The sequence below is a fragment of the Ruditapes philippinarum genome, unplaced genomic scaffold (genome assembly GCF_026571515.1).
Source record: "Ruditapes philippinarum isolate M1 unplaced genomic scaffold, ASM2657151v2 ctg13225_1_1_1_1, whole genome shotgun sequence".
NCBI lineage: Eukaryota > Metazoa > Mollusca > Bivalvia > Venerida > Veneridae > Ruditapes > Ruditapes philippinarum.
The window spans coordinates 22,260-40,719 of NW_026866843.1; the positions used below are offsets into that span (position 1 = coordinate 22,260).

The window sequence follows — 18,460 nt, forward strand, 5'->3', positions numbered from 1 at the left end:
GCATGATTTTTTTCTGACTTTTTTGTCATCACTGCTATGAAAAGTGTACATTTTAACAACAGATTAGTGTTAGACATATGTTTTTAGTGACTTTTAATAATGATATTTATCAAAATAATCATTTTTTTCAAATGTGTATTGATTATTGATTGACAGAAAAATATCAGCAATACATTGATATCATCTCTATCGATGACAACTCTACTGTACAGTGTCATCAAAATCTAAGTTGTGGTTAAGAAGAAAATGTAGTCTAAAGGTTTATCTATTTTCAGCTCTGGTGGCCTTTATGTTTTATGTTAGGAAACCTGAAAATTTTTAGCAGTTTTAGTAAAGGACAACCTAAGGATAATTTCTGTAGAGTTTCATCAAAATCTAACATGCATCTGATAAAGAGATGTTATTTATTTCTATTGAAATTTTATTTCTATTTTTAGTTCTAGAAGCCATCTGTTTTTTCAACAGACCAAAACAATTTATAAGAATTTTTGTAAAACCCCCAAAAACACTTGTTGATCACAAAAATCTACAAAGTTGTTGAGGAAGAGATGTTCTTTAAGGTTTTCTATTTTAAGCTGCTTACCCTTAAAGATAATTTCTGTATATTTCTATTGTCAAAGCAGTATAGGAATTGCAAAACGTTATTTTATCTCTTTTAAAAACATAAACACAAATCTGGAGGAATGCTGTCTTGAGAAATGTTTTAATATTCCAAATATATGTGACACACTTTTTATCACAATATTTCTAACTCTCAAATTGACTTAAATTTTAACAATCATCAATAACAATCATAAATAAATAAAAATTTGAATTCTTATTCGAAAAACAATGCAAAATGGCAAAACAAAATTAAAATTGCAAATGCATTACTTCATTTAACATTTAACAGAAACAAAATTGTAACAACATGATTTAGTATACACTGTAGTTAAATCAATACAAGTGACTAAATTCAACATAATTGAACTTAAAACCAAATAATAGTGGTGCAACAATATACCCATATATTGCACAAACAAAACATAAACACAGATATAGTGATAAGATCATATGACAGTAATTTCGTCTGCAGAAACATACTGATTTGCACTATAATTTACAAAATCTCTAAACAATGTACATGTTCAAACTTACAGCTTTCATTTTTCAGCTTATTATTTTTTTTTATCTGCCAATTTCAATTTTACTGCTTAATTCCCTTTTATTTTTCAAAATGAAATTAAATAATTCATTCTATTTTTACCATGGCCATTTCCATCCATTTAAACCCACCCTTTTTCATGCTATAAAATTAGAATGGAAACACTACATGTACTTGTGACTTAACAACTGAATTTTATCAAGAATAAAAGCAGTTTTACATTATCTGCTCTTTAGATTTTTATTTGAGACCAACATTTAAAACAAATGCATTTGTAAGATAGAATGAAAGAAAATTCTTTATCACCTGTTCTAGATTAAATGACATTTGTTGTCAATTCATTAAAGTTTTTACACATTTATTTACGGGGCTTGAAAAAGACAAAATTAATGTTAAAATATAATCGAGCTGTGTCACGACAAAAACCAACATAGTGTGTTTGCAACCAGCATGGATCCAGACCAGTCTGTGCATCCGCGCAGTCTGATCAGGATCCATGCTGTTGGCTTACAAACTCTATTACAAACAGAAAAACTGATAGTGGACAGCATGGATCCTGATCAGACTGCACAGATGCACAGGTTGCAAACTCACTATGTACGTTTTGTTGTGATGCGGCTCATATTTTTTGATCAAACAGAGAGAAATATAACATGAAATATTGCAGTACAAGAGTTCTGTACCATGGTATGCATTGCCTGATGCTGCATCGAAATATACCGGCATATTGCCGTATTATTGCTCCTCTTTTTTAGTGTATAGCTGTTCTCCAACATACATGTAATAAGGATATAGTTATACAAGTTTATATGAACTTCCATATAAAACTTAAAAAAAAGAAAAAACTTAAAAATAAACCAAGAGTAAGAAAGATACTAATAATAACTTGAAACCAGAAACTGAATACTGTCTATAGAATTATGGCACATTATAATCTTTTCTAATCAACATCGTTTTTTTTCTTTAAACACTTTACAAAACTTTTAAAGTACACATTTATTTATGATTACTTTTTTATCAATGACTGTAACCCACTGTTTAAGGTATGCTGAGTTTTGAAATGTCTGTCTCGATTACTTGCACTTGAAAAAGCTTGATTACAAGTATCGCAAGTGTATACTTCCCCAGAATGCAGCTTCATATGAGCCGTCATGTGTATTTTGAGCTTTGATTTATGGTCACATATCCCACACTTAAAGGGAAGTTCTTCCTGATGTATGGCACTGTGACGTTTCATATCAATAATTTGAACAAATGTTTTCTCACAGTATAAGCAAGCATAAGGACGTACCCCTGTATGATATCTCATGTGCCGATTAAAGTAACTATCATCTTTGAATGCCTTTTTGCAAATTTTACAGACATACGGACGTTCGTTTGTATGCGTCCTCTCATGTAATATTAACTGTCCACGCATCGAAAAGCCTTTATTACATATAGCACACACGTGATCTTTGATCTTATCATGTACACATTTAATATGCTTCTGAAGATGTGCCTTTTGTTTGAAACACTTGAAGCAATAATTGCAGACAAACTTTCGCTCATCGTGTACCCTCATATGGTTTCTAAGATACGATCTACACATAAACTCTTTCTGGCACACATTACATATATAACTGTTTTCATCTGTGTGGGACTGTTCATGCTTGAACAAAGATCCTTTGCCCCTAAATGATATGCCATAATCCTCACGGACTAAAGGGTGTTTATCATTGTGAATATTCATGTGCTCATCCAGGCCCTTATTGCTTGATAAAGTCTCACCACAAACTCTGCAATTAAAATGAATATATGTACATATAAATGTTTTTAAGTCTTTGGTCATATTTTTGTGGCTTTTTGCACCAACACTGTCAAGGTCATATGTTTAAAATGTTGGAGAAAGGCCTTCCCCAAATTATTTAAATTAGGTAAAATTTTATCAAATTGTTTAAGCGTCTCCCTAATGATTAAAGCAGAGATCAATGTGGGTTTGAGACCTACTATAGTTAGGACGATACATGTATTAATTCATATGACATCAGTAGTGATTGAAATAAGTCTCAAGCTTTCATGGGATAAAATGAATGCAGATATTTTGAATATATGACATTGCTTTCCCCTCACATACCAAGTGCATCTCTCATAACTTACACATGCTACTTCAATACAATATTTTCTAATATAACAGTATATAAAAGACATACATACATGCGATCTAACTTTGATGATGTTTGTGAACTCTTCTGGTTGAAATCTAGCTTTGTAACATCCAACTTCTTCTCAGATGTTTTGAGCTTCTTAATACTACTTCCTGTACTAAAGTCAAGGTCATCCCCATGCTTGTGGTACATGTGATTATCATAGTAAAACTCAGATGAAAATGTAATATTACACTCACTGCAGTATGCCCTTGCTGGAAAATATTTTGAACCCAATTATATCAATCAACAATGTCAACAGCAGGTGTGCAGTCATGCCAATATAAAAGGAGTCATATTATTAAAGTTGTTCAGAAGCCATACTCCACTAAGAAATATTTTTTATTTCAGATGGAAAGTAATCTAGATCTGTTCTGATAGAGAAAGCTAACCATCTTAAGTTTCAGCAAAATAAGGGTTACAACAACTACAAGAAAACATCTTTATTATATACATGTACCTATCAATTATTGTTTTGGATTAGCATTCTCATTAATTGCTATCAGACTGTTCTTTTATAATGTACATTTTGTATTAATTTTTCTAAAATTTAAATTGCAGGATAATGTTCATCATCTCGACATATCTCAATGACTTTATTCAATTTTGAGCACTGGTTCACTTATCAATTTATGTCATAATCTAAGATCCTGAAAAAGCAGAATGTAAGCATATTTGCATTATTAAAAGTGTAATTAAATCAATTTTGTACAACTGAACTTACTGCATATACAAATGAAAACTGATCACAAAGCAAACAACTCTTTATACTTACAAGAAACAGTACTGCTTGAAACGGTCTTTTTCTTGACATTCCTGCCGCGGACTGTCTTCACAAGAACTGAATTTTTGTCCTTTTTTCTTTCCATCTCTTGTTCACTTTTATCTTTTGATTTTCTGTCAGCAGGACTGATCTTTTGGCTTATTTCAGTCATACTTTTGCCTATTTTCTTTCTTTGAGGAGATCTCTTTAGGCTTAATTTTTTTGGAAGGGTTTCTTCTTCATCTGTAATTTTCTTTGCATTACTATTTGGACTAGAATGACTTTTTCTTTTACTTCTCTTTAAAGTACTCATAGAACTTAAAGAAGTCACTGAACTCGTGGTATCTATTAATTAAGAAGAAAAATAAAACATTTTGAAAACTGACTTTTTCATTTTTTAACAACAATTGTTAAAACAATTTCTAAGTAACTCATATACTTTCTATGGCCATAACCTTTTACATACACAGTTTAAAAATTTAAAGTAAGATTTATACTCAAATGATATTACATGCACATGATGTTTTGAAGGTACATAATGTGCAATGCTTTCAAATTTTATGAACTTTTCTGTATATTTGCATTTTCTGGTAAGATCACATACAGGTATATTTTGGTCCCAGTGTTATTTGTTCATTTTTTGTTCATTTTTTTTGCGGTAAGGTGGAGAGTACTATCAGGTGAGGGGGAGGAATACGGAGGAGATGTGTTGTTAACCAGGCTGTGTTGTTAACAGAACCTTGGGGAGAAAATATAAACCAGCAAGACATATCCATATTGCATTCCTTTATTTAATAAGTCCAAAACATCAAGGGTTTTTCTTTTTTGTGAAATATAAAGGAGGCAGTTGTCCTACATGTATAATTGGGGAAACTAATTGTGAGGAATAGGACCAAATTTCAGCCTCAAACTGGCAAATCAATGAACCCATAACAAAATTAATGACAAATTAATAATCAATGAGACATATCCAAGGTGCCCATGAGTCGATTATTTCAGTAATTATATGGGTTCCATACTTCCAGTCTAATACAGTACATTCAATACCTGTATTGGACTGGACCCCACAGTAGTGGACCTAGTGGTGAGTGACAAGTGATTTGTTGCCAAAACTTTGACCTTTTTGCCATGGAAACAATATACATGTATATCCCTTCTAATAAGTTAATCTTCTGAATTTCTTAATCAAATGGATTTGTCCAGCTTCTATTTTTGTAACTTACATGAGTCCATAAAATATCAGCTTAAAAGATATCAAGTAACCCAGCCATAAATATATAGTCTTATTAGATTAGATACTGGTGGAAAAGGCTGATCACTTTTGCTTCTAGCATGGTAAGGGCTAACTTGTAATTGTACCATTGACTATCAATTGTTACTGGTCAGTTGACTCTGATTTAAATGAATTCTTTATTAAATTTACATGAATTCTTTATTAAATTTACATGAATTCTTTATTAAATTTACATGAGATTTTTTTTTAATTTATATGAATTATTTATTATTAAGTGATGTGCATGTTTAATATTTGTTTTTTGGTATTCCTTAAAAAAAAGAAGAAAAAAATCACAACAAAACTAACATGTATTGTAAATAATACCTTTTACATTAGTATCAGCACTTTGATGCATTTTTACTGTAACAGCTATACTGCTCTTTCTCAATGCCTGTCTCCCTACTAAATCATTACTCCATTGTTCAAACATCCTATAAAAGTAAACAGCAAATAAAGCTACATGTATGATAAATGTACAATAGGATATTTTAACATGGATAATTTCCCATACAGTTAAAATGGTCTCTTAGGACAACCAATCTGTCTTAGTCAAATGGTCTTAATTTTTTGGATATTCTTGCATAAAAACTGTACATGTAGGACCACGGGAAAAGGACCACAAATTCTGCAGTGAATAAAAGATCATTTACTGTTTCTAAAAAAGTTTCTCCTACATTTAAATATCTTTTCATATCATATGAGTGTATGTCCTCAAAGAACATAATATCAATTTAACACAGCTACTGTTAAATTTGACCGATTTTTTTACTAACAGATTTTGATACATAAATGTAATTTAAATTTATTTTTTTAATGACCACATTATCCGCAGGATAACTGTCAAATTTATTGCACTAGCATGCAGAAAGCATGACAAAATTCTTTTTGCGAAAAAACAATTTTAGAACAAAATGCAGAATAACTAAAAGATTTATTTTTATGCAAAAATAGTGCTTAAATTCCCTTTTTCTCATGAATTGACATTCTGCAAAAGCCCTGACAGTCATTTTAATTTAAAAGCCTATAACACTGGCCCTGTTGGCTTAGGCTTTTATTGTGTCCTTCAGGGCTCTACTATTGACAGCCCCTGTAGTTGAACCTGTCAAAATATCCAGTGAAAAGCATGAGAAAACCAATTTCTTTATACAAAAAACGAATACATGCAAAACATGAATTTTGCTGCGGACAGATTCTAAGATTGCTATAATATATTTCTTTATCTCGATTAATTTTTAAAGTGGTGAATCCTCATTTGACTTGGGCAAATAATTTTCAGTTTTCTTTTATTGATATGTGGTTTCAAAATTTCGACTGCAAGACCGACTTTTTTTATAATCTGATATTAACAATAGATGTCTGGTTCTTTCGCGAAGGGGCGACCATGGTCAGCCGAAGTGGCTGCCTAAAAATTCTTAGCCGTTATTGTGAAGTCACATACGACAGCATTTTAGGGACAAACCCTGTATTTGGCTGCCATACCCGGCCTTTTAAAATTATAATTGGAAAAGTCGGAAAAATGATATGAATATGTTATTTTATGACTTTAAGCGAGGATTTTAACCAAGAAACAGCAATTGTCTTTGTATGTTTACTTTTTAGAGATTAATCGCCTTGTTGGCTACCGTTCTTTGTCATCTCAAGATGCCGAGAAAAAATAGCTATGGTTGCATTTAAATAATACCAATTGAAATAGTTTACAAAATTTTGATTATAATCCTTTTTTGTTTCATTAAAGTTAATTTTCGACACCTTTAAAATGAAAAAAAACAAAACAAAATAATTGTTGTTAAATTGGGCTCTGATAATTGCGTCAATTACCCCTGACGGCCATCATTAAGGAAAGTTTGCATGTTCCGTGAAATGCATTCTAAAATTTATTGTCAGTCCCTGGGTAGGCTTTAATTAAGGCTAATTAATTGATTGTGCTTTTATGTTCGATATTTATCTACTGTATTTGGAAATTATACAATTATTTTTGCTTTTCACCGTTTTTTTTTTGTTCTTCCGTGTTCTTTTTATTTATTTATTTATTCCACTCCTATCATTATATTTATTCGATCCATGTTTAACAAAATGATTTAATTATCGATCTTTCGTGCAAATAAAACAACAAACAATAAGCATGAAAATCAACGACGTTATAACTTATACTTAAATGCAACTTTGACACTTTTATCAAGATATATTATACAATATATTATTCCATGATAACCGCCGTATGAACACATCTGCGTATGTTTCTAAATTCAAAATTTCACCATTTTTGTGTTAAATGTTGAATTCTGCTTAAGCCCGTGCTAGGGGGCGTGGACGGTAACTTGCACTTTCCAGTACTGTCCATGAACAGGCTCAATCAAACCGAGCCTGCAACATTTTCAATTTTGTTGTGTTGGACTTTCTGTAGGGATTCTGTTTTTCTCTATTTTGTTGTTTTCATTTTTTTACAAAATGACAGAGCATCTTTATTAAAGTGAACACACGAGGAAAAATGCGGAGACTTGATTCAAATCCATGTTTAAAGACACAAAATAACAAATGCATTTTTGACTTCCACATGATTTTTTAAAGTGCCATACAGCTAGACAAGACAGTGCGTCCTGGCTAGTTGTATGTGACTCACATACAAATAGCCACTTCCAAAGTATAGTACTCCCCGCGGATACCGCGTCCTTGCTTATTCCGATGTAATCAGAAAATATGTTTCTTTACACATTGAATGCCACATAATACTGTTTCCATCATTTAAGTGAAATAGAAAGTGCTGCTTTTTGTGAATTTGGATAGAAATTGTAAGAAATGTTTTTCATTGTAAATAAATTCTGTCATTGATAGGAAAATCCAAAGCTGCCGTAAGTGTTGAAAACACTTCTTTATATTATCCCATATTTAAAGGTTAAACTGATAATTTCATGTTTCGACAAGTAAATGTTGTCTGCTGAAGCTGTATTGACATCATATTCTGTTACAAAAAGTTATACTGAAGCCAAAAAGGCCATCAATTAACATACCACGGTACCATAGTGCTCTCCGTTTAAGCTCCCATTCAAAACATGGCTGACTGACTGTAAGTGTTTCTAATTTAAATCATTGAGTTATTCCATGAATAACATGTTTATTTGAAAGTCAAGATGCGACAGCTAAACACAATTCAATAAAATAGTAAATACAAGTTATTTTTATTTGTACAATTAGCTGGAAATAATTAGAACAGTGATACCATAGGGGACTATCCTACAATTTGTTGGGTTAAAAAATGAACATTGTCATTTTAACTTCATACAAACCAGATAAATGCACATTTAATAAAATCTATAATTCATTTCAAATGTCTTGACGAAGGTATCACTTCATTATTTTGAGGTGGGAAAATCGTAACTAAATTGGGACGAATCCTTATAGAACGAATCATCACAGGAGTGAATCGTCAGTGGGGCGAATAGTAATAAATCTTCAATTAATAAACTACTTGTAAGTCTATGCGTTAAATGGATAACAAGTATTTTCAATTAATCATATATTATGAATAAGTTTAAACTGTACAGTGTCATGAAGGATTGATTTCGTTTCCTTACCTTTGCCAGTCTGCCATGTCAATGTTGTCAAGCGTTTGAAAGTCCGAGATCTACTCCTGAAGAGTGACCTCCCTTACAACATGTCTGCGCCCATGAATCTCGAAAAAGTTTTTGTCCGGGAAATTGAAAGGAACGACTCAAAAGTCCTGCAGATAAACCAGTGCGAGGTTGGAGATGTCGGTTGTGTTGTATGGGATGCGGCTATAGTTCTTGCTAAATATCTCGAGTCTGAAGACTTTCACAAGGGCACAGATCTGGTGGATAAAAATGTTGTGGAGATAGGAGCAGGCACAGGCGTGGTCGGACTTATGGCTGCCAGCTATGGGTAAATTAAAAACAAAGTGATATATATCTTCAATATCAAGAGCTTAGATCTTTAGAAAGATATTTAAAGGTGTATTTCAAGTCCATGAAAATGGGGTATGAATATCTACGGGGAACAACTCTGTCTGGTATAAAAATTGTTTCTTGACCCCCCCTCCCCCAAATCTTAAAGTCAACATTCTTGAAAAAAAATTAAAATTAAAATATTACCATTTACAGAGGTTGAAATGAATTTAGTTACATAATTTTTAAAGAAACATGCACTTTTATTGATAAAAAAAGTGACTGACAACCACTGAACAAAGAAGATACTAATTTAAGCATTTTCGGGGCCGTCCGGGTTTGGTGGTTGTCCGGTTTTGGTGGTCCCCAACCAGTAGTCTGAGTAGATACAAGTAAAACTTTTGCCATGAACTATTACTTTGATATTATTTTAATGTTAATACGTTCATTTACTTTTGTATTATAATTTTTATGCCTAATATTACTCTCAGTCTGTGTTGGTGAAGTTGTTGTGCGAATATTGGTATAAGGGAATGGGTTTAAAATTCACAAACTTATTTGAGAGGGTAATAGGCTGCTACCTAAGGATCATAACTCTAGTTGAACTCTATAATGAATTTTTGACAGAGTTATGGCCCTTTTTGAACTTAGAAATTTCTACATTATCCAGGCTTTTGCTTTACTTTGAAGCACTGAGAATAGTTAAGTGCACTGTCTTACTGATAAATTCTGTTTACAGTAAATTAATAGTTGTTTTCCTAAATAATTTTAGAGCAAAAGTGTCAATAACAGATCTAGACCAGTTTGTCCCCTTGATGCAGTTAAATATAGACACAAACAAACAGCTGTTCCAGCATCCAGTACAAGCTAAGGAACTTGTTTGGGGATCTGAAGTGAAGACAGAGTACCAGGATGTGGACATATTACTTTTAGCAGACTGTATATACTATGAGGAGGTAAACATTTAACCTGCTGAATTTGTGATTTAAATGATATATGTTGGTAAATTCCATTTAACTTTTTATGGTATTTTGAATGTCATAATTTAAAAGAATTGAGCTTCAAACAGTAAAGAGCCTGGTCAAATGTTTTGCTTAGATGTGCAGGCCTGCCTGGTTCTATCCTTATGGAAAATGCGTATCACTTCCGGTTCAGGTAAATGGTAAACATATTTGACCAAGCAAATCCATCAGGCATAAATAACATTTATTGACCAATTCATTTAATACATTGTTTGTTTGTTTTTGTTTCATTTTACGCCTTTTCCCAACAGTATTTCAGTCATATAGGCAGGTAGTTTCCTAACCATCATTCCTGGCATTTACTACATAATTGATATCGGTCATCATGTATAAGATTAAAGGCAGGATTTGAAATTTGCAAGGTATAATTAGAAATAGGATCTTGTACAATTTATGCAGAAAAATCACCAATGAATAATGATAAGGAATAATCTCAACGACAAATATGTCAGCATTGTGTTGTATCTTAGTTGCAGATATTTTTTGACACATGTGAAATAAAAAGTAATAAACTAATATTATTTACACTAAGCTCTGTGGGCATAGGTGTAACTTAGGATATTAAGACAATTAACCTTTTCCCTCACGTAAGCGTGTTTCAATGGCTTATTGCCCTATTTAGACCTCAAACACTGGTATTCGTTTGAGAAATGTTGTTTAAAAAAAAGACCACTTATTTGGCATGGTCCCCCATCCAAATGTTACATCAGGGGGTTGACAGAAGGGGGATGCCCTTCTGTTTGAGGGGTTTGAAGGGGATAGAGTCCCCCTCATTGGCAAGAAAATTTTGGACATTTGACAGGCTAAAAATGGCCTCAGGTCTATCTTAGGGTAACTAGTAACCTACGCTGAAAAGCCTTTTACTCTGTCTCAATTCATTGAGAAGTTGCAGCACTTTGAAATCAGTTTTGATGGAAAAAAACAAGTGATTTTTGGCAATTTTGATACTTTCCCCCGTTGTCATGGTAACAGAAAATTTACGATTGAGCATGCTGTCACAGAGGCTATAGTGTAGTCAACATTTGTGCCAAGTTTCATCAGTATTGATTTCTTAGCAGTTTGAACTTGTTACAGGAGGCTTTTCAATAAAAACGGCCATTTTTAGCAATATGCTCATGGGGTAAAAGGTTTAAAGAGCTATTACTGGTAAATTATCTTGACAGTTAATTAGGTCTACCTTTGTATTCTTCATAAATGCAAATAGAAGATATATTCTAGCTATGAATGATCTTTATATCTACAAACTTGATAATAACCCCTATCATGCTAAATATCTTAAATGGACTTGTCTGTCTTTCAAACTGGACTAAACCATTCATCATTTTGGGGATGAAAATTATAAGGGGAACAGTGCAAAATTTAAACATTTGTATTGGCAGAATCAGTTGCCTCCAGCAAGCGAAGGGTTAAACTATATTATAATATTATATTTTTCAGTCTCTAGAACCTCTAATTAAGACCATGGATGATCTGTGTGGCACTGATACATGTATATATTGCTGTTATGAGGAAAGGACAACCGATAACAAACCTGCATTACAGAGAAAATTTCTACATGTATGATTATTCTTATGTACCTTTGTTAAGAGTATTTAATGATTTTCTGTGTTGTCTGAAGTAAGTAAGTAATTCAAGGCTTTATTTATCAAGGCTTCATCTGTTTCCCAATCTTCTGTGTGGAAGGTTTGTAAGGTGTCTGCAGGTTTGTAAAGTGATTTTTAGTTTGACTTTTCACAGAATAATGGAGCTAATGTAGTCACCCATTCGTCGATGTCAGCATCCCTGTGGTTAAGTTTTTGTATGTAAGCTGGTATCTCCATAACTACTGAAGGGAATGGAATGAAACTTTACACACTTGTACTCTGTGATTATCTAAGATGATTGGCACAAGTCCCATAGCTCTGATTCGCTTTTTTACATATTTATGCCCCTTTGTTGACTTAGAAATTCTTGGTTAAGTTTTTGCATGTAAGCTGGTATTTCCATAACTACTGAAGGGAATGGATTGAAACTTCACACACTTGTTCTCTGTGATTGTCTAAGATGATTGGCATAAGTTCCTTAACTCTGATTTGCTTTTTTGCATAATTATGCCCCTTTTTCAACATAGAAATTCTAGGTAAATTTTTGCTTGTAAGCTGGTACCCCTAACTACGGGAAAGGGTTTGTACCTTTTTTCCAAATTTTTATGTTTTTTAACTAAATGAAACCCCTGTGAAACTTTTTAATAGTTGACTTTCTGTTTTCTTGTTTCAAATGTAAACCTCTTCATTCCCCCCACATGACCTGAAGAACACCATATATACTCAGTTTTTGATAGTATTACATGTTTGAAAATATTGTAACATAGAAGGGAGACATTGTTTTTCAAATATCAGTAGGTCAGTTTGTTAGTACATGAAGTTCATTTGGTTAACAACACTCTTATATAATTTAGACTCACACTGTCTCTACTTGTGCCCCCATTCCCCTCCAACAGAGTCATTATCTTCATTGATTGTGATATAATCATCTGATTTGACATAAAGATGGTGAAAACTCATGTCACTTCACACTTTCATAATAATTTACAGCATAATTACATGTATGTATTTCAATTATTTTTAACACCTTTTTGATGGGCAGTGGCGGTTTTCCTACTTGCCAAATTTTGCAGATGCTATAGCCTAAGTTGACATTTCTGTTCCCTATGCGACATGTATCTCTTTTTTGTATATTTATTACCAAAGACCTTATACATGTTATACTGAAAAATACTTCCACTTAATAAACAAGAGCGATCAGTAATCACATGTGTTGCCTCATGATGGCCAATTTCATGTTGGGACAAATTTTGTGACAGACGGACAGACAAAGTTACAGACAGTGCACAACTAGATTGGTACTGATAATTCCCGTAAAGTTTGGATAAAATTGCACCAGTAGTTTATGAGGAGTAGTTTGGACAAGCTTTTGTGTATCTGGCAACACACAGAAAAAAACACTTTTTTATCAAAGGGCCACAACTCAGCCAAAAATCATTCAACCAGAAAACCCGTGCAATATGTGCAAGGAATTGAGCTACAGATCAATCCTTTAAAATTTCATTGAAATTGCATTAGTGGTATAAGAGAAGTAGTCCGTACAAACATTAAAATAAAAATTATTAAAGGGCCATAACTCTGACATAAATCATTGAACCGGAAAATGCTGACAATATGCACAACTAGACTTGGTACTGATGATTCCTGTAAAGTTTGGATGAAATTGCACCAGTAGTTTATGAGGAAGTCTTGACAAGTTTTGTGACGGGCAGACGGACAGACAGACGAACAGGCAGACGACGGAGAAGTGATCCCTATATGTCGCCACTACTCTGTAGAGGCGACACAAAAATTGTTGTTTTTTTAGTGACAAGAATAAAATGATATAGAATAAAATTGTCATCAACAAATATCCCATATTCAGTATTGCTTTCATTCATTAGGCCATAGGTCAAAGATTAAGGTTAAAATATCACTATGAATACCTATGGAATATGGTTGTATTTAAGATCCTTTTTGTTTCAGATGGTTGGGAAGTTGTTCCAAATAGAAAAGATACCATTGCACAGACAAGATAGTCAGTTTTGTAGTGAAGATATTCATATACTCAAATTGACAAGAATAAAAGTTTCCTGATGTCATTTAATGTGTTCCAATTGTTTTTTTCTTTTTCTTATACTGTGTTTAACTACTTTCAAGTAAAACTGCATGAATTGTGTTTTAATTGAAATATAAATGTATTAAATCAATAAAAGGCATCCTTTAATGTACATGTATTTTGTCAAATGTACAATACACCATGTATAATAAAAAAGGACATAAATATAAACCTACATCTAAAAGCTGCTGGTTTCTTTTTGCCGTGCCGGTTTTTGGCAAATTAAACCCCTTATTTACACGCTTTAAAAAATGAAGACTATCTTTAATTGTCATATTTACTTAAAGGTTTAAAAGTTAATATGTTTTGTTTTGGTAAAAATGCATTAAAAGTTTGCATTTGCCATGGCAAATAGCACCAAGAACACAATAGCACCAAGAACATATCATAGGATAAGTTCTAGAATGTTTTGTGATGTTTTAAAAAAAGATAATTGCCATGGCAAATGTAGGAAAAATCTTGCCATGGCAATTCTAATTTGCCATTGCAAAGTATTTGCCATGGCATAATGACAAAATGCCATGGCAAAATGACAAAATGCCATGGCAATTATTTTTTTAAAAAATCACAAAACATTCTAGAACTTATCCTATGACATGTTCTTGGTGCTATTGTTATGTTTTTATTGCATTTTTTTTCATTTTGCCATGGCAATAGCACCGAGAACATGTCTTGGATAAGTTTTAGAATGTTTTGTGATGTTTTAAAAAAATAATTGCAATGGCAAATGTTTGGCCAAATGACAAAATGCTATGGCAAAACTTATCTTATGACATGTTCTTAGTGCTATTGTTTTGTTTTTATTGCAATTTCTATTTTTTTTTCATTTTGCCATGGCAATAGCACCAAGAACATGTCATAGGATACGTTCTAGAAAATTTTGTGATGTTTTGAAAAAATAATTGCCATGGCAATGGCAAATTTACGAAAAATCTTGCCCTGGCAATTCTAATTTGCCATGGCAAATTGCAGAATTTCCGTGGCAAAATGCAGAAATGCAATGGCAAATACAAACTTTAAATGTATTTTTACAAAAAAGTATTTAAGATAGAAAAACAAAACATATAAACTTTTAAACCTTTTAGTTGAAATTTACAATTTAAGATAGTTTTCATTTTTTTAAAGTGCGTGAAAATAGGGGTTGAATTTGCCAAAAACCGGGGCAGCAATTATAAACAGGCAGCAATTATGTATAAGACAAAAATGGCAAAAAATGAAAAAAAGTCCTTGATATTTGGAGCCAGGACCCTGCTGAATTTCCTGTCATAAAACTCCTTTAGCCACAAACACTGCTGCCTTGATGCACTTTGCTTTTTCAATAATTCCGTGAGAATGTGTTTTTCTGTGAATGCAAATTAATATAAGGGGAAAGCTAAAATATAACAACCAACATAACTCTGAATTTCATGCTTATCTCTCACATCTTTTTTTTAGTTATCTCTCTCATATCTTTATTTGGTTATCCCTCTCATATTAATGAAGCATTGTATCTAGCTTTAAATCATTGTATCTTGATTTTAATCATACGCTCAACTGTATATCTGACAGATTGATCTACATGCCCACTAAAATTGAATTGTATTGTGTTGTCGTTTCTAAAAAGTAGTGTCTAGTTAAAAATTAACCTCTGCACTCTTTTATCTTATATTTAAACCAAAGTATGCCACTGTAAACGCATGTAAAACGTTTAACACCAGCGCATTAAGCATGACGATAGTCTTTAATGCAATAGACAACGGAACATGTTGAAGGATGGTTAAATTTGAAATATTTCATATACTCGTACATTGTAATTAGTTAAAAAGAGAAAATAACAATTTCTAAAGAGAACGGAAGTCCATAATACTTTACATAACTAAACATAATCTGAATAAAGATATTCAAGTATGTTACATATGCTGGCATTTGATGAGATTTGGATTTCTCTTTCTCCTATAAGAACGTTGATAATACTTTATGAAGTATCTACCTAGCGAGATAAATGAGAAAAATTCTGAGTCTGAAAATGACACATTTATTCATATGACACGTGCAAAAAAGTATCATCTATCCTTGAAAATAAGATGGGGTTAAACATTCTGTTTGCATGACTATAAGACTTAAACATTAGAAAGGTACAATACATTTCATTAGATTGAAAATCTGATGTTAAAATAGCGAGTGAAAATAAACAACAATATTACACGGTCTTAAACCGTCGGTTTGTGACAATGACATTGGGATACGGACACAAGCCCCTCCAGGAAGAAAGCCCCCCCCCCCCCCACAACGGACACAAGCCCTTCGCAGATGAAAGCCCCCCCCTCATCTAAAAATGACAAAACCCCCCACTCCCGTGAAATTTACACATAGGACAAAAGCCCCCCCCCCCATTAAAAATACAGGTAGGACAAAAGCCCCCCTCCCCAGTCATGAAACATTGCTATTGAGAATCTTGTCAACTTAATGTATTGAGACAAGTCAAATGCAATTGTTTTAAAAGATAATTTACATTAAGATTTAAATTTAAAGGTACTAAAGTTCTAATTTGATTTATTGTGTTATTCTTATATAATTCATTGATGATATGAATGTTTTTATGTTTATTATACATGTAAATTGTACAGTACAAATGTAAATGAATATTTTCAGAGAATCATTTATCAACTCTTATCAAGGAAATAAAATGTGGGAAGGCGCATACTTGTCTAGATTTATTTGAAATATAACCAAAGTTCCTAACACTGGGCGTGTGAAAAAAGATAATTATCAGTCTGGTCTATAAATCTTAGGGAGGCTTTTGTTTGCTGGACGGGGGGGGGGGAGGGGGCTTTTTTGTCCTACCGTAAAATTTAATGGAGGGCTTTTGTCCACCCTTGTTATTTTTTTAGAGGGGGGGGGGGGAGGGGGTTGTCCTACACTTAATAACATTCCACCTATGCGAATTGATATAAGCTTGTCCACCTCTCCTCAAGTAAAATCTATCACCTATGAAGTTTCAAGTTGATACCTCAAAATACTTTTTGAGATAAGCTGCGGACAAAAAAAGCTTATGAAAAAGAACAAAGGGCAAGAACTCAAAAATTATATAGGGAAAAGCTCTATCATTTCTTCACACAGCATTCGTCCTCAATAAGATCTATCCACCTATGACATTTCAGGTTGACATCTCAAACAACTTTTGAATTATTGCTACACTCAGGTGAAAAATTAAAGTATGAAAAATAACAAAGAGGCAATAATTAAAAAATTACTGAAAGGGTAGAGTTATCATTTCTTATGCACTGCACACCTCCTGAGTGAGATCTATGCACCTATGAAGTTTCATGTTGATATCAAATACTTTTTGAGTTATGCTCTGGACAAAAATTAATTTTGAAAGAATACAAAGGGCAATAACTCAAAAATTATGCATGGTAGAGTTATCAGTCTTGTGCACTGCACTCCTCCTCAATGAGATCCACCCACCTATGCAGTTTCAAGTTGATATCTCAAATACTTTTGGAGAGAAGCTCCGGACAAAATAGTATGAAGAAGAACAAAGGGCAATAACTCAAAAATTGTATATGGAAGAGTTATCATTCTTGTGCACAGCATTCCTCCTCAATATGATCTTTCCACCTATGACATTTCATGTTGACATCTCAAACACTTTTTGAGTTATGCTCCACTCAGGTGAAAAATTAAGAATGAAAAATAACAAAGGGCAATAAATCAAAAATTATGAGAGGTAGAGTTATCATTCTTGTGCACTGCACACCTCCTGAGTGAGATCTATGCACCTTTTTTATTCGTTTTTTCTACTCTTTAGCTCATTTAATCGTTAATACATGAAATATTATCGTTATCTATATTGAATTAACCTGTATATGTTGACCCGATATGTTCGCTCTGGTCCGTGTTTGCAAATGACCTAATTCACGAAATTAATAGTCTTTGGCTTGGAATTAACGTTGGTTCTATGATGGTATCTACATTATTATACGCGGATGACATAGCGCTGATCTCAGACTCAGAAATAGATTTACAGCAGATGATTGATGTTGTACATAAATCGTGCAAACGGTGGCGCGTCTTAGTAAATACTAATAAGTCTTAATGTGTCCATTTTCGTAGAGGACCTAGACAGCGCTTTGAATTTATTTTCAGAGTTAGTGAAAATGTTCTAGAGACTGTTGATCATTATAAATATTTGGGCATAGTTTTTGATGAGAAAATAAACTTTAATCTTAATAGTGAATCCCTATCTAAAGGTGCTGGAGAGCTTTAGTAGCATAAATCTGGTTAAATCACATCCTAAATTAACACATTTGGGAAAAACTGGTAGGCAGTTGTTGTGAGTCCGATATTTGGAGTTAATGGGGCCTCCTCGTGGGGCTTCAGATCGTACCGATTAGTTGACAATGTCGTCATCACCGTGCGGCTAAGATACTTTTTTGATGTAACATAGGAAGTTTGCAACCACTCGTAGCCCATGTCATGGAGATTCAGGCATGGCTACCAAGCTGTTTTC

At 32.9% G+C, this 18,460-nt stretch overlaps 2 protein-coding genes across 2 annotated transcripts; one reads left to right on the plus strand and one right to left on the minus strand.

The window, feature by feature from the left end:
* Positions 1-278: 278 nt before the first annotated feature.
* LOC132733947 (zinc finger protein 37-like) lies at positions 279-9,061 on the minus strand. The gene is made up of 5 exons (XM_060720641.1): positions 8,939-9,061; positions 5,691-5,797; positions 4,103-4,435; positions 3,338-3,542; positions 279-2,919 (listed from the first exon to the last, which is right to left on the minus strand). The coding sequence occupies exons 1-5, from the start codon at positions 8,953-8,955 to the stop codon at positions 2,151-2,153; spliced, it is 1,431 nt and encodes a 476-aa protein (XP_060576624.1). The 5' UTR covers positions 8,956-9,061; the 3' UTR covers positions 279-2,150.
* Positions 9,019-13,951, plus strand: LOC132733948 (protein N-lysine methyltransferase METTL21D-like). Its single transcript, XM_060720642.1, has 4 exons — positions 9,019-9,263; positions 10,038-10,221; positions 11,725-11,844; positions 13,836-13,951. Exons 1-4 carry the CDS (start codon positions 9,019-9,021, stop codon positions 13,944-13,946), a joined length of 660 nt encoding a protein of 219 aa, XP_060576625.1. The 3' UTR covers positions 13,947-13,951.
* The last annotated feature ends 4,509 nt before the right edge of the window (positions 13,952-18,460 follow it).